Source organism: Lactuca saligna, chromosome 6 (assembly GCF_052625555.1).
Source record: "Lactuca saligna cultivar CGN05327 chromosome 6, ASM5262555v1, whole genome shotgun sequence".
NCBI classification, from domain to species: domain Eukaryota; kingdom Viridiplantae; phylum Streptophyta; class Magnoliopsida; order Asterales; family Asteraceae; genus Lactuca; species Lactuca saligna.
The window spans coordinates 120211248-120227282 of NC_136422.1; the positions used below are offsets into that span (position 1 = coordinate 120211248).

General features: G+C 36.3%; 1 protein-coding gene across 1 annotated transcript; it reads left to right on the forward strand.

The window, feature by feature from the left end:
- The first annotated feature begins 1587 nt into the window (after positions 1-1587).
- Positions 1588-3426, forward strand: LOC144999944 (zinc finger (C2H2 type) family protein). The gene is made up of 2 exons (XM_078959092.1): positions 1588-1823; positions 2121-3426. The coding sequence occupies exon 2, from the start codon at positions 2128-2130 to the stop codon at positions 3229-3231; it is 1104 nt and encodes a 367-aa protein (XP_078815218.1). The 5' UTR covers positions 1588-1823; positions 2121-2127; the 3' UTR covers positions 3232-3426.
- Positions 3427-16035: the final 12609 nt, after the last annotated feature.

Here is a 16035-nt window from a genome sequence, read left to right on the forward strand (position 1 = left end):
TTTATATGTAATTTTGGTCCATACTCCACCTGAAATGACAAATCTGCCCTTAAATAATTTACTTTTTAATTTAATTTAATTTAATTTCTAATTATTTTAATTAAAAAAATAAAATAAAAAACAAACCACCCTCTCTCTCTCTCTCTCTCTCTCTCTCTCTCTCTCTCTCTCTCTCTCTCTCTCTCTCTCTCTCTCTCTCTCTCTCTCTCTCTCTCTCTCTCTCTCCTGTTATTATGTTCTTCACCCCCATGACCCATATCCTTGTTCCCAAACTAAAGTCGTTTTGATTCGTACAGAAATGTGAATGAAATTTTTTGCCAATTTTGGATTTGGAATCTGTTTAGTGTTTACGAATCAGAATCAACCCCTTATTCTCCATATTCAAATCTCCATAGAACCGACCACCCGTCTTCATCAATCTTTCTCAAACCCTAACCCTAGCAATGACGATTCTCTCCGCTCCTGATAATCGAAGACCCACATGCCTCTCTCCACCCCGTGCTTGTGAAAACCTCCTACCCTTAGCAAACTACCGTGACGATGGATTGTGACCCAGATGTAAATTCAAGCGATGCTGCCTACTTACCACTACCCCTTCGTCTTCTATGATAGCTCTAGATGTTCGTTTCCATATCTGCAAAAGAGAGCAGCATACTTGATCTGTTCTTTAAACTTGTCGATCTACAAATTTAAACCCGAGGAAGAAGAAAGAGGTGATAAAACCCTTCAAATCGAATTCGTCTTTTATAAACCATCGATTATCTGGTGTTTTAGGTCTTCTCGGAGGGAGAGGCAGTTAGAAAAAAAGTCTGATGAACGATGTTTGGTGGTCGGTGGTGAAGGATCGTCTCGTTAACGAAGAAAAGTTGAGGGTGGGGGGAGATGGAGGTGGTTGTCGGCGAATAGTGGTGGAGAACGGTGATGATGGTAAATGACGATGGCGTCATCTTATGTGACGGTGGTGGTGGCGGCTAAAAACCCAAATCATTGAAAGATCGAGGTGGCAATATTTAGGTAGGGACAACTCCGATCAAAAGGGTGGTGTCGGTGGGGAAGTTTCATCGAGGTCTGAGGAAAGAAAGATGGTGGTGAGGGTGGGATTAGATGTTTGTAGTGGACGGTGGTGGTAGTCGGTGATGATGTTGGCGAACGGTGGTAGCTGTCAATGATGGCAGTCAGCAGTGATGGTAGCGGACAATGGTAGCTGTTGGTGGTTGCAGTCGGTGGTGATGGTGGCATCCATTAGGGGTGGTATATTTCTTGTATGTGTATGTGTGTGTTTTTGAGAGAGAAAAAACAAATAAAATATAAATAAAAAATATAAATTAAATTAATTTATGTATTTTAGCAATTAAAAAAATGAAAAATATAAATTATAAGGGCATAATCGTCTTTTTAAGTGTATAGGGACCAAAAACAATAAAAAGATCTAAAATCGGACCATTGTTGCACCAAGATATCGTTTTGGACCAAAATCACATAAATTTGTCAACCACACGGACCATATTTGCAATTTTGTCTTCTATAAAACAAGAATTTAGCAACATCCTATATTATTTAAAACACACAAAAATTTAAAAGAACTAGATTTACATCATCAGACGTTATAATAAATGAATTTTTGTTTTGTTAAATTTATTATAAGCAGTTCTAATCCAATCGTCTTTATCACCTTCTACCCAGAACGATTTGCCCCTGTTATTCGGCAACGATGAGTTTCACTCCTAATCGTTTTCTTGAAACAAACTTCTTCAATAAACTATTCGTATTTCCAATCTGCTTTGATCACTGATTTTTTGAGGTTAGAGTGATTACAAATACAGGTATGCAATGCTTTTCACTATTCTAAATGTCATTTCAGTTTAATGTCTTTTGCTTGTGTTGTTATGGTTGGAGTTGACATGTTTCCTTCAGTTTGAAAAAAAAACCCGAATCTGGAATCTGGATTGATATCAAAATATTGTTCAAATTCCCTACAATTTGTTTCTTCTCATCTTTGTTTAATTCTCTACTTAAAAATCGGAGTTCACTTATCAATTAAAATGTTAGAATATCACATTTTTCTCGCATGCACGGTAGATGTTCGATAAAATGCCTGAACTAAATTTTGTCCTTTGTAGGTTGAAAATGGTCGTTTCACCCAGATTCTGCACTAGGATCACACCAACAGATTCTTCAATGTTAAGAACCATTACAACAGTTTTTCTAACAATTAGACATTATCATTTCAACACGGATCAAACCCACAAATTCCCAAACCCATTTCCTTCAACTCAAGGCAATGGTCGAAACATTGTCGCTGTTTTCTGGGACTTAGACAACAAACCTCCAAAATCAGTATCCCCATTTGATGCTGCCATTAGGCTAAAAAAAGCAGCCGAATCATTAGGAATTGTTCGATACAAGATAGCTTATGCTAATCAAAGATCTTTCGATTACATCCCCCCTAAAGTTAAACTACATAGAAAAGATAGAAAAACATTAAATCAACTAGAAAACAAAGGCATTACAAAACCTATCGATCCATACATATGTCGTGTTTGTGGGAGAAAGTTTTACACCAACGAAAAACTTATAAACCATTTTAAACAAATCCACGAACGCGAACATGCAAAACGTGTGAGTCAAATCGAATCAAGTAAAGGAAGTCAAAGGGTCAAACTAGTGGGAAAGTATTCGATGAAAATGGAAAAGTATAGTAACGCTGCAAGAGATATTTTGACTCCAAAAGTTGGGTATGGATTGGGAGACGAGTTAAAGCGTGCGGGGTATTGGGTTAGAACCGTTTCAAACAAACCACAGTCTGCTGACGTGGCGTTGAGGGATCACATGGTGGATATGATGGATAGGAGAATGATGGAGTGTTTGGTGCTTGTGTCAGATGATTCGGACTTTGTGGAGGTTTTGGAGGAGGCGAGGTTGAGATGTTTGAAAACGGTGGTTGTTGGTGATTGTAAAGGTGGGGTTCTTAAGAGGGTTTCTGATGCGTGTTTTTCGTGGGAGGAGATAATTATGGGAAAGGCTAAGAAGGAAGGGGCTTCGGTTGTGGGGAAGTGGAAAGATGGTGACATTTTGAAAAGGTTGGAGTGGAGATATAATCATGAAAGAGAGAGGAAATTGTATGATTCGGATGGGAGTGATTTAGTTGGTGGGGAAGATGATGGAGGTAAAGTGGATGAAAGTCGTGCTTGGTGGAAGCTTGAGTCGGATTCAGATGTTGCATCTTTGTAATTGTACGGTATGAGTGTATGATCCGTGAAATTAGTCATTAAACTCGATAGGTTGGTTTTTAAAGGGTTAAATGTAAGAAATAATAGTGTATTTTTGTTTATTTGTTTATTATAGTATCTTACTTTTGTTTTTCTCTATTATAGCATTGTACTTATATTTTTTTTATTAGGAAATTGTAATTCTGTGATTATTTTGGATTGGTGGTCAATTGTGGTCAATTGTCTATGATCTTAGAGATGTAATATTATCTTTTACTTGTTTTGTATCTTGTGTGACTACTATATATGTAATAAATGTTTGAGTTTAAACTTTAAATTAGACAAAGTTACAAAAATGGTCCTTATGGTTTATCAAAAATCACAAAATCAGTCATTGCTAATTTTTTTATGCAAATGGTCCTTGTGGTTTGCAAAACTTACACAGATGATCCTTTTTACTAACTCTGTTAGTATTCAGCCGTTAAGATAAAGACATTTTCGTTTTTTTAGGTATAAAGGAACTAAATTCGTGATAATAAGTAGAACATTATTAAATGGCCAAAGCCTTAACCAATTGGGCTCCATGTATATTTGGATTATACATACAAATACTAATTTATATAATAAGTAGAAGGTTAAAACATAAGAATAAATAAATTACAAAACACATTTTTTTATGTATTTTTTTTTTATAAAACAAAATGTATTTCCATATTATAAAAAAATTACAAACAATTTTTATGCATTTTTATGTATTTATTTTACATAAAAATGTATTTTTTTTCTTTAAAAAGTACGGTTTCGTAATTTTTTTTTTGTAATATATATATATATATATATATATATATATATATATATATATATATATATATATATATATATATATATATATAATACGTTTTCGTATTTAAAAACGTATTTCATAAAATATATTTTTTTATATATTTGAAAAATATGTTTTTGTATAACAAATACGTTTTTGTAAAATATATTTTTTATGTCTTTGAAATAATAATAAATAACACTACTCATGACATAAAAAAATGTATAAATTCTTTTGGATCGATAGTTCTAAAACCGGTGTTAATTATTATTATTATTTTACGAAATACATTTTTTTTATCCTTCGTAAAATATTTTTTTATATCTTTAAAATATACGTTATTGTATAACACTATTCTTGATATAAAAAAAATGTATAAATTCTTTTGGATCGATAGCTTTAAAACCGGTGTTAATTAATATTATTATTTCAAACACATAAAAAAATGTATTTTATAAAAATGTATTTATTATACAAAGACGTATTTTTTAAAGACATAAAAAAAATATTTTATGAAAACGTATTTTTTAAAGATATACAAAATATATATACTTTATGAAAATGTATTTTTTATACAAAATCGCATTTTTTAAAGATAAAAAATATATTTTTATGTATAATAAATACATAAAAATGCATATAAATTGTTTGTAATTTTTTTTTATAATACGAAAATACATTTTCCTCTATTTAAAAAAAAATATGTAAAAAATGTGTTTTGTAATTGATTTATTGCTTATGTTTTAACGTTCTACTTATTATATAAATTAGTAATTGGAACATATAAACCAAATATACATACAACCCAACTGGTTAAGGCTTTGATCATTTAATAGGTGGAGGTCTTAGGTTCGATCTTTCCTCCCATCCTTAACTCATACAATTATTTTTTTCAAACAAATTTCAAAAATGATCTCTTTGGTTTACCATATATCACGAATTTAGTTCATTTATACTTGAAAAGACGAAAATGACCTTACCTTAACGGCTGAATGCTAACGGTGTTAGTAAAAAGAGTCATCTGTGAAAGTCTTGCAAACCACAACGACCATTTGCTTAAAAAAAAAAATTAACAGAGAGTGACTTTGTGACTTTTGGTAAACCACAGGGACCATTTTTGTAATTTTGTCTTTAAATTATTAATGAAATTGTGATCTAACATTATGTACTCTTTATACCATAAAATGTTAATTATTTATTATTAAAAATTTAATTCCCACAAATTTCCTGAATGGTCACTATAATTTCAAAAACTTGCAACTTAAAAATAGTGTTGTCGATGATACACCATGATCTTCGTGGTTTCAAAATCAAGCACGATCCATCCTTATGTATCACTTGATTAAAAAAAATATTAATTTAGACTGACCGGTTCGGATCTCATGAGAACTCAAAAAATAGTGAAGACTGCGAAAACAAATCTCGATCACCCATGTTGTCAATGACACAAACATCAAAAACAATCTTTGGAAGTGATGTAATTGCATGTTTCTATCGTCCTTAGAACGTAATATAAACTCCAAAATACGATCATCGGTTACAACTTACACACGTCCATATATCATTACTTGGTGCATTTTTCTTTCATTTTTTTAATGTAGTTAAACTTGAAATTACCTTTTATTATTATTTTTTATGATTTTTATGTTTATTTTTTTATTATTGTTGTGTTTTTTTCGTTTTGAATGATATTTTTATTATATTTTCATTCTTATTATATTTAATGATTTTAGTAAATCTTTAAAGTTTTTAAAGTTTATTTATTTATTTTGAAGTATTAGTCGGTTCAAATTTTGAAGTTCGACAATAATAAACCTTTTGATTCTTAAGAGAACGAGAATCATAATATTCTTGGATCATATTATTTTATTATTTTATGTCAAAATATTTTTTTTAGATCATATCATTTTGAATCATTCTATTTTGAATCAAATGATTTTTTATCATAATATATTTAATTAAATTAATATGTTGTTCATAACAAATTTTGAATCATTACATTTTTGAATCATTTAACTTTAATGCATAAAAATACGATTCACAATCATAATAAATTGAGCATTATAAACAAACATGTTGAATTACAACCATATTTCAAAATAATGTGTGATAGTTAAACAACCATATTATTTTTTAAAATTTAATGCCCAAAAGTTCAAAATATTTGATATATAACAAACATTTAGAACCATTTTTATTAGTAGAATGAAATTTTCATGTCTTGTTTTTCTAATAAAAACTTAAATTCATTAAAAAAAAATGTGGTACCCTTAAAAATGATACTTCATTAAAAAAAGTCGTTGTAATTTATATGAATTCAAAATGCTATAAACTTAAATTTCATGGTGGATCTAGTTATAACCGTTTGTCATTTGACGATTTACATTATATAACTCTAACTCCATATGTAAACAGAAAACCACTGATTGGCTTAAAATTTTATATGTTAGATATGTAATTTGCATTGCTATACATTTCTATCACAATACTCTTGTAATACTCTTCAAATTTTTATCACTCCGATAATGATATATCTGCTTAATATGCTTATCGAAAAAACTACGATGGTTCTAATATAATTTAGAAGGTACATCGAACTACCAATAACTCTTGCATATTCTACTTGTGTAACTCTTTCACCTCTGTATTTACTCATGTGATGATTTATATCAACTGGTGTTTTAGCTACATTAGAATCACTAAAGCTTAACTTCAAAAAAACTTTTTCCTCATAATAAGTTTGACTTAATGTAAGTCCATTTAGAGTTCTTCTGATCTCATGGGGGACCCCACCATCCAAATAGACAAATTCGAATGGAAATGCCCATATACATAATTTCAAATACATTATATATCCATAAAGAAAACAAGATCATATTGCACAATTCTAGCGATCTAAAGCATGCCTAGTAAAATCCCATAAATTTTGGTGTAACACCCATGTTTCCAATATGTTTTTTGATTAATTAAGTTTGAAATTTTTATGTTTTTAGGATTTTCTATAAGTAGTGTTGCGACTACTTGAGGGGCATGACACGATAAAGTAGCAAGTCTACCCTTAATGAAGATCGCAGACCTATAAGACAGATAGGCCAAACCCTAAAGGCCTTGGGATTTGGGCCTATTTAAGGACACAATTTCCTAGGTTTTGTCATTTTCACCCTCGAACTCCAGAAAATATTTTCTAACCCAAACCCTAGCCTCTTTTGGTGCTTTATGTTCTTATTGCTTCCTTTTTGTCATTTTGAAGAAGTAGAGTACATTTTAGTGTTGAAGGAAGCAAGCTACTGAAGTTTTCTACCTTCTTTTTGCCTCTCATAGCTTTGTAAATCTCCAAAATCCAATGTTAATTGTTTTTACAAGCTAGGTCTAGGTTATTGGTGGGTTATAGTATTTTTGGTCCCATAATCTTAGTGATATTAGAGTTTAAGGAAATCCAGAGCTTAATGATGATACTTAGATGCTTCTAGAACTTTGATGTTAGATAAAAAAAAAAAGGGTGTTTGTGTGCTTTCTTTGAGCCATGAACTTGGATTTGGCACTTTTATTGAGTTTTTGGACTTAGGGTTTTGGTTTGTGAGTGATTAAGCCTTGGTTATGCATAAAATTGGAAAATTTATCCAATAATTCCTTTATAAGGTTTAGATCTGAAAATTAGACCTCTATACTAAAGAGATTAAGTGCTTAAGGAGAAGGTTGTTAAGACAACTTGCACGACACGACTGGTTTGCGGCTCGTGACACGACCAATTTAGGGTTATCGAGATGATCTTTTTGTAGATTTGTAGGGGTTTTAATACATCGATACACATTAGATAAGAACAACAAAATAAGAAGACAAGCCATATATGCACATGCACCCTAGGATCTAAGTTTTACTATAACAACCTACTTTGAAATTAAACTAAAGAAAGGTAAGAACACTAACCTCTTGGTATTTTGATTAAGACCATTTAATTAACAATCCCTCAAAGTGTAACATCCCAAATTTATGACCAAAAAATTGATTTTTTATAATTACATAATTATAAAAACTAGTAGTCATAATCAAAACCAAAATCTCAATAACAAATATCTGAATAACCAAAACATGCCATAAGAAAACAACATCAGAGTACAACTCCAAAAGATCATGTGTGGAAGATCATAGTGTGATGCGATGCGATCATGCTGGCTCCTTTCCTTTCGAAGTAGAGGTACCGGAAACTAAAACTCAAATCCGTAAGCACGAAGCTTAGTGAGTTCCCCCATCATACCACATACCATACAATAAACATACTGCCTAGCATATCCGGGTGCTGGCCTTCCCCTTCGATCTCTTTCAACCGGATACTACCGAGCATATATGGGTGCCGGCCTACCCATTCGGTCTCTTTCAACCGGATACCACCTAGCATATCTGGGTGCTGGCATATCCCTTCGGTATCTTTCAACTGGTTACTGCTTAACATATATGGGTGCTGGCCTACCCTTTCGGTCTCTTTCAACCGATTACGAGGTCTATATCACCCTTACCACTACCACGTAATATCCTAGAATATAAGTACATAAATCACATACTGCCTAGCATATATGGGTATTGGCCTACCCATTCGGTCTCTTTCGATCAGTTACGGGGTTTACTTCACCTCTACCACTACCACGTAATAACATAGCATACAAGCACATAAATCTCAACAGATAATGGCATACCAAACAATTATCATAAACACAATCATCTCTACTATAAACAACTACTAGTGGGCTGACATGGATGTCTTCGACAAACATATACCAGGATGGTAAGTCACCTCGAAAATTGGTAGTAGCCGAATAGTCCTCGACTCAGAATATCAACCCAACTCAATCCTCTACACATAAAAGATTTCCTTAAGTACCTCTTTCATACTCATAACCCCTTAAGGGTCAACTTTGGTCCAAGTCAAAGTCAAAGTCAACACTATGAGCTGACTCAACTCGTCGAGTTTGCCCTTTACCTCGCCCAGTTCCTATGAATCATAGAATCGTGAAATCGTGATCCAACTCGTTGATTTTTCCTCCAACTCGTCGGGTTCTTCCTTTTCAACAGGATCAGGACTCCTCAATACAACTTGTCGAGTCCTTCCGTGAACTCATCAAGTTCTACAGTTTGCTAACTCTTCTTAATGCATTAAGCCATTATTCTTCAGATCTACACCCTATAGTCTAGATTTGGACTGGAAATGCTCCTAGAAGGGTAAAGTTTCCAACTTTACCCATTAACACCTTTCCTAAAGGGATTAAGCTCAAACCCTAACCCATAAAGGCCAAAGTCTTAATCCAAACACCACCAAAACTACAAGAGAGACCATGAGGTCATAGATTTGGACTCTAGGGACAAAAGGATCATGTAAAGTCCTAACTTTCTCCACATGAATGGCCATTAGAAGCTCCAAAAGGCCAAAATGATGGTCTAAAGGTTGCATGGGACCTCCATGGCTATAAAGTTGGCACTTTTATGCTATGAAAACCCTTCAAGACCCTAGATCTGAAGTGTTAACCCATTTGGGACATCCATCTCCCAAGGACCATAATACTTGGACAAAACCAACCAAAATAGCCCTAAAAGAAGATCTTAACAACTAAAAGTCAAGGTTCAAGCTTTATACCAGAAAGGTGTCATGAATGAGGCAAGGATTCTGCATCTATAAGCTCTTTCTTGTGTCTTCAAGTTTTTTCTTCTTCTAATGGCTTCAACACACCGAAAACACCTAAAATGGCTCACAATCACTCAAAGTAGCTTTAGGTTTTTGCGATTTAGGGTTAGGACAGTGGAGGCTGGAAATGATGCCAAAACCTTGGGGTTTAGGTGTTTAGATATGGTGCAAAAACCTGGAATTAGGGTTTCATTTTACCTGGCCAACTCGTCGAGTTGACACCTCCTAACTCATTGATTTGGTTACCAAAATGTGTGGTCAAAAACATCTCTACTCGACGAGTTTGGGGCCTCCAAATCATCGAGTTGCTATATGACAATGAATAATTATAAGTTAAATACATACCATGAACCATGCATTACAATTCTCCCCCACTTGTCTCAAACTTCGTCCTCAAAGTCTGCTATCTCAAATAATTCTGGATAATTCTCTCTCATCTCCTCCTCTGGCTCCTAAGTCTACTCTGACCCCATGGGGTGTGATGTCACAACTGTAAATTTTGAGCCATGTAATCTATGCATTCAACCTAATGTGAATCAAAAACTTCAATCAAATACAAGATACAAGTACTATAAGTAGTCATCAAACAATTGGAGACCCTAGAAGTTCTTGTTAAGTCCATTTAGGACTAGGACTTCCTTATTGGATCCAAATGGACCAATGAATTTCCAAATTGGACTATCATGGGTTTAGGACCCTAATTGGGTTCTAATTGGACCCACATTCGTTTATTGCAATATTTTGGGCTAGGTAGAACCTAGAATGAAATAAAACACAAGTTTTGATCCATAATTTAACCTAACCTAGCTTAATAAAGCATAAAAATCACAATTTTAATTTATAAGGCCAATAAATACCCTAAACTACCTCTAATGTTGGGCTTAGGGGCAAAAAGCCCAATTCTTCCCTCTACCCTTCATATTCTCGGCCCAAGGCCCAAACACAAGAAGAAGTTGACTTTTAAGTGCCACCTCATTTTTACCCATAGGTTCTCCATGCAAAATCTCATTCATCCATGCAAGCATCACCTCAAAGTCTTTTCTTCCCTCTCTCTCTCTCCCTCTCCCTGCTTGTTTCGGCCGAGGATAACCAACACACACACACATCTCACAAATTCTCTCAAAAAAATTCTCTCAAGAAACTCTCTCCTTCCTCTCCAAAAATCTCGAAAATTAGGGGCTTTCCAAGAGGATTTTGCAAGTAAATCATCATCTAAGGTAAGATTATGCATAGATCTATGGTTTAAATTCTTTTGTTATCAAAATCCTTTCCTAATCTATGCAAAAATCGTGATCTTGCACCCTAGAATCATCTCAAAACTCGAGATCTTCATCAAAGGGAGCTAAGGCCAAAACACTTCATTTTCCTTCCATTTTTCCTTGCAAAAACCGAACCAACACCCCAAGGTGAGTTCATACCCCCTTGATTTCTGTTTTCACTTGTTTTTGGGGGGAGAATACAAGTCATATGTGTAGATCTATATATTTATGCTTGATTATGTGTGTTTTTTTTAACATTTGGTGATTATGTGTTGATTCCTTCACTAATCTAAAAAGATGTTAAGAAACTTGAAGTGTATTACTAGGATCTCCATATGGATCATGAGAAAAGTATGTTTTATCACATATAATGCATTTAAACTTTTAGATCTGGGATTTGTACACTTGAAATAGCAAAAATGAGTGTTGTATTCAAAGATCTATAAGCTAAACTCACTAAACAGCCCTTGACAGTAAAGTTTTGGTCCAATCTCGGACTGTTTTGACCATCCAAATGGAAGTATTTTTCAAAACCGTTTTACATGGATAAAGTTCAGGTTTATACCTTTAAAATGACTACTCGCACGTTTTCATACGATTTTTCTACAATTTTTGACGAATTTTACAAAACTGCCTATCATATTTGAAATAATTTCGGACCAACCTGTGAAGGTGAACAATTTCACACTTGTTAGAAGCCATCAAAAATTATGAGAAAATTTTGGAACAAAATAGACAAGATTTCTAAACTTTGATAGTTTACGGATCCAATTTTCGACTTACGATGATTTTTCTACAAATTTTCAAACAACTAGGTCGAAAAAGTTCAAAAATCAGAAAATATGCATTTTCACATAACTCAAGTTAAGAATGTTATTTTTGACAAAAAGGGATTTCAAAATGTTGTTTTCACTACAAAATAGTTATCAAAACAAGTTTTGAACAAAATGGAGACCAAAGTGTTATTCTTATAAAAAAATTGGGCCTTAATCCTAAATTTTTGGCTTATTGGGCCAAGAGCATCATTTTACAAAAAGTGGGTTTTAGATTTCAATCATGTAAATAATCAATGCCAAAACAAACAAAACAATAACAAACACGAACCCGACACGATGAAATACTAGTACCTCGACTATCGGCGATATACAATACACCCTCAACACCAAAATCGTTATCAAACGAATTGGTTCGGTCTCGAACCAATAAAAATCCAAAACTACTAACACGACGATACTATGACATTACGACATTACAATTCATAACCATAACGATTACTATTACAATGCGAGTGTGCGCAGACGTCTATGCACCATCTTTGGGCCCCACAAGTGTAAAATCTTGTTCGTTGAGCCTAGCTAGCCCAATGACCTGATCTTAAGGCCCGAAGACATTTTTTTTACGGAGTGTTGGGTTTTACCGATCCGACACAACGTAAATGGACTTTCAATGGCTTGTATACCACCGGTCCCCAAGGGTCCTTTGGTCTTGCTAGTAAGGTCTACATTTCATGCGAGGCTGGTCTGGGACCCCTCGTACATTTTATCCCCAACCGGCTAATGGAGTTACCGGGGTCTTCGTGACCTCTTTCTCTTCGGATGTGGGACTACACCTAGTCAGGGCGATTGGATAACGTGATTAGTACTGACGACGCCTTCGGAGTCGTTAGTATAACTACAAACTGGGCGTTTGTGTAACGCGGGTTTGTAGTAAATAATCATGCTCGAGAACCTTCCAACGTCGCCCGGGACTGACACTATACGCTATGCAATGGTTTCAATGTAACTTCTTGTAATTCAAGGAACTAGGAGAACATCGGGTTTTCCTAGGGTTTTCAATACATACAAATTCGAAAAGCATACAACTTCAATGAACATTTTTTTTTTTTAGTATAGAAACAAACAAGCATACCTATGGATCTTCACAAACGTTTTCGGAAACTTATCTTTTCAGAAAATATCGGATTTTCTGGTGGTTCTTCAAATAATACAAACATTCGATTTCAAACACTACTTATGAACTCACCAGCATTTCATATGTTGATGTTTTTCAAAATACTTGTATTCTCAGGGAACCAGTGAATCAAGGGAAATCATATTCAGTGACGGTTGCAGTTTATTTATGTATGAATCAAACAATTTAATTTTTGGGAATGTAATGTTTAACAATGTTTGATATGTAAACACTACTGGTTGTACTATGTTGATGAATGGTAACGAATGTTGTTATGTTTCATATATATTCAATGTTATGGTATACAATTGAGTCACGGCAAGCCCCCGGACGTTTCCGCCGTCTGGTTCGGGGGTGTGACAGGTTGGTATCAGAGCTTTGTTTATAGTGAACTAGCATGTCGAGCCATACATTGATATGCAACTATAAACCAAAAAGAGGGACTAACATAACTCTGAACAGAACGAGTAAATAAAACACACCTGCTTGCATTAGGGATAAGAACCTAACGTCGAATCAAACACAATAATACTAGTATCTTGGTTAATTCGGGACTGTTCTTAGGGATACCAAGGAGTGAATGTAGCCTGATCAACTACGTTCTCTCCAAGGTAAAACTAACACACGTCTTGATGAGATCGGGATAGCCAGGGAACCAAAAACTATACCCTTATCACCCAAAAAGAGAATGTTGCTTAGTATGTATGATAGATATAGCATCCTAGGATAATGTAGTATATTTACGTACTCGCGCAGACAGCATGGCTGGTTTTCATCACCCGAGAGACCCCTACTTCCCTAATCAGGGAAACAACGGGTGGCTAGAGGAGGAGGGGGAGCAGCAGGGTATCCAGTATTATCAGGCCTTAGTAGCTCACGGGATGCTTGTGGATGAGCCAGGAGAGAATCCAGGTGAAGCACACGATGTCGGACCCGATGAATACGTAGACACTGACTACGAGTTTGGAGGAATCGACAGTGACGACGAGGAAGGTCAGGCTGGGGACCAGGACCCCATCCCGCCATATGAGGGCGTAGCACAACACGATCACCCCGCTCCACCAGTGAACCCCCCAAGAGAGAACCGTTCCCTCGAAGCTGAGGTCGTCGCACTGCGACAACAGCTGTATGCTATGGAAGCTCGGGCGGTGCGAACAGAACATGAGAGGGATGAGGTTATTGGAGACATGGCAGAGATGGCGCAGTTACTGGCGCAACATTTCGGCATGTGACTTCGGCACCACCTTCGGACACAGCTCATCGCGGTTAGGGGTAGACTTATCATAGTAGATCATTAGGAACTATGTTACGTACTCCGGCTCTATGTTTAAGTGACTACACTACTCATGGAGCCGTTATGCTGTCGGATTAGCATTACTTATGTATGCTCCTACGAGCAAATTTTCTTGTACTAAATGCGGATAATATTAATAAACTTTTGTGTGTTTTGCTATGATATTCTCAGTTGTTATGTGTTGAGACGTTATGATTGTATGCTTGACGATAGTAACGTTTAGGTTCGTACCATACACCTAGTTAGTAGAATCGCCACCTCACAGAAACCACGAACACTCAACATCTTTCCGTTTCATGACAGAAAGATGCCTCGCCCAACTACTCGCGGAAACCCAGGACCAACCCCGCCCGAAGCTGACTCCACTGCTTTCCAGGCAGCCGTGTCGGCTGCAGTCACAGCAGCGATGGCACAACTTCACCGAGGAAACAACGGAGGAGGTAACGGGCAAGGATCTGGAAGTTCGAACAACGGGGCGAACCAAGGACTCACTAAAACGTGCACCTACAAGGATTTTGTGAACGCTAAACCCCGAACTTTCAACGGTACCGGAGGAGTGATCGCCCTAAAGCGATGGATCGAGAAGGTAGAGTCGGTATTCGAGATATGCGAGTGCCCCGAGCAGATGAAAGTGAAGTTCGCGGCCTGCACTTTGGTGGACCAAGCACTCACTTGGTGTAATGGTCATGTGGAAGCCATGACACTCCCGGTCGCCAACTCTATTCCCTGGACAGAGATGAAAGAGATGTTGACGGCTGAGTACTGCCCCCGAGGCGAAATACAGAAGATGGAGCAGGAACTATGGAATCTCACGGTGCAGAATGGGAACATCGATGCTTACATATCGAGATTCAGCGAACTATCTCTGTTGTGCCCGGGTATGATCACTTCAGAGGGGAAGAAGATTGAACGATTCATTTGGGGACTGACATCCCCCATTCAAGGAAATGTGATAGCTGCGAACCCTGAAACTTTTGACAGTGCGAAGAGATTGGCAAAAAGGTTATATGATCATAACCACAAAAAGGGCGAGAAACCGGTAGAGGCCGAGAAGAAAAAGGAGGGTGATGGTAAGAAAGGATGGAACAACAAGAGGAAGGGGCGTCAGGGTCCCGAGACCTCTAAAAAGCAGCAAACGGTGGCAGTTCACGCTGTCACTGCGCCGGTACCAGTCACATCACATGCTCCAACCTCAGCTGCTTCAAATACCTCAAGACCCTATTCCGGTACTCATCCCAAATGCAACAAGTGCGGTTTCCATCACCAAGGAGAATGTAGGGAGTTCCATTGCACCAGTTGCAACCGAAGGGGACACACTGCAAAGTTCTGCAGGACTTATCCTTCTCAGAACCAGAACAACAACAACCCTCGCAATAACAACAACACCAATGCCGGCGGCAACAACGCAGGGCCTAGCCACACCTGTTTCGGGTGTGGAAGGACGGGACATTTCCGTCGAGACTGCCCTAACAACAACAACAACTCAGGAAACAGAGGAGCAGGAAGAATGCTGACTATGGGTCAGAGTGATGCAGTTCAGGACCCCGCAGTTGTGACCGGTACGTTCCTCCTAAACCACACTTATGCATGCATCTTATTTGATACCGGAGCGGAGCGAAGTTTCGTAAGCGAGAAGTTTAAACATTTATTAGAACAACAACCCCAGAAGCTAAATGAAACCTATACGGTGGAAATGGCCAATGGGAAGACCGAATCCACTAGAGAAATCTACACTGGATGTACCCTAACCCTTAACCAACACGTCTTACGAATAGATCTGATGCCAGTGTCAATTAGGAGTTTCGATGTGATTATCGGCATGGATT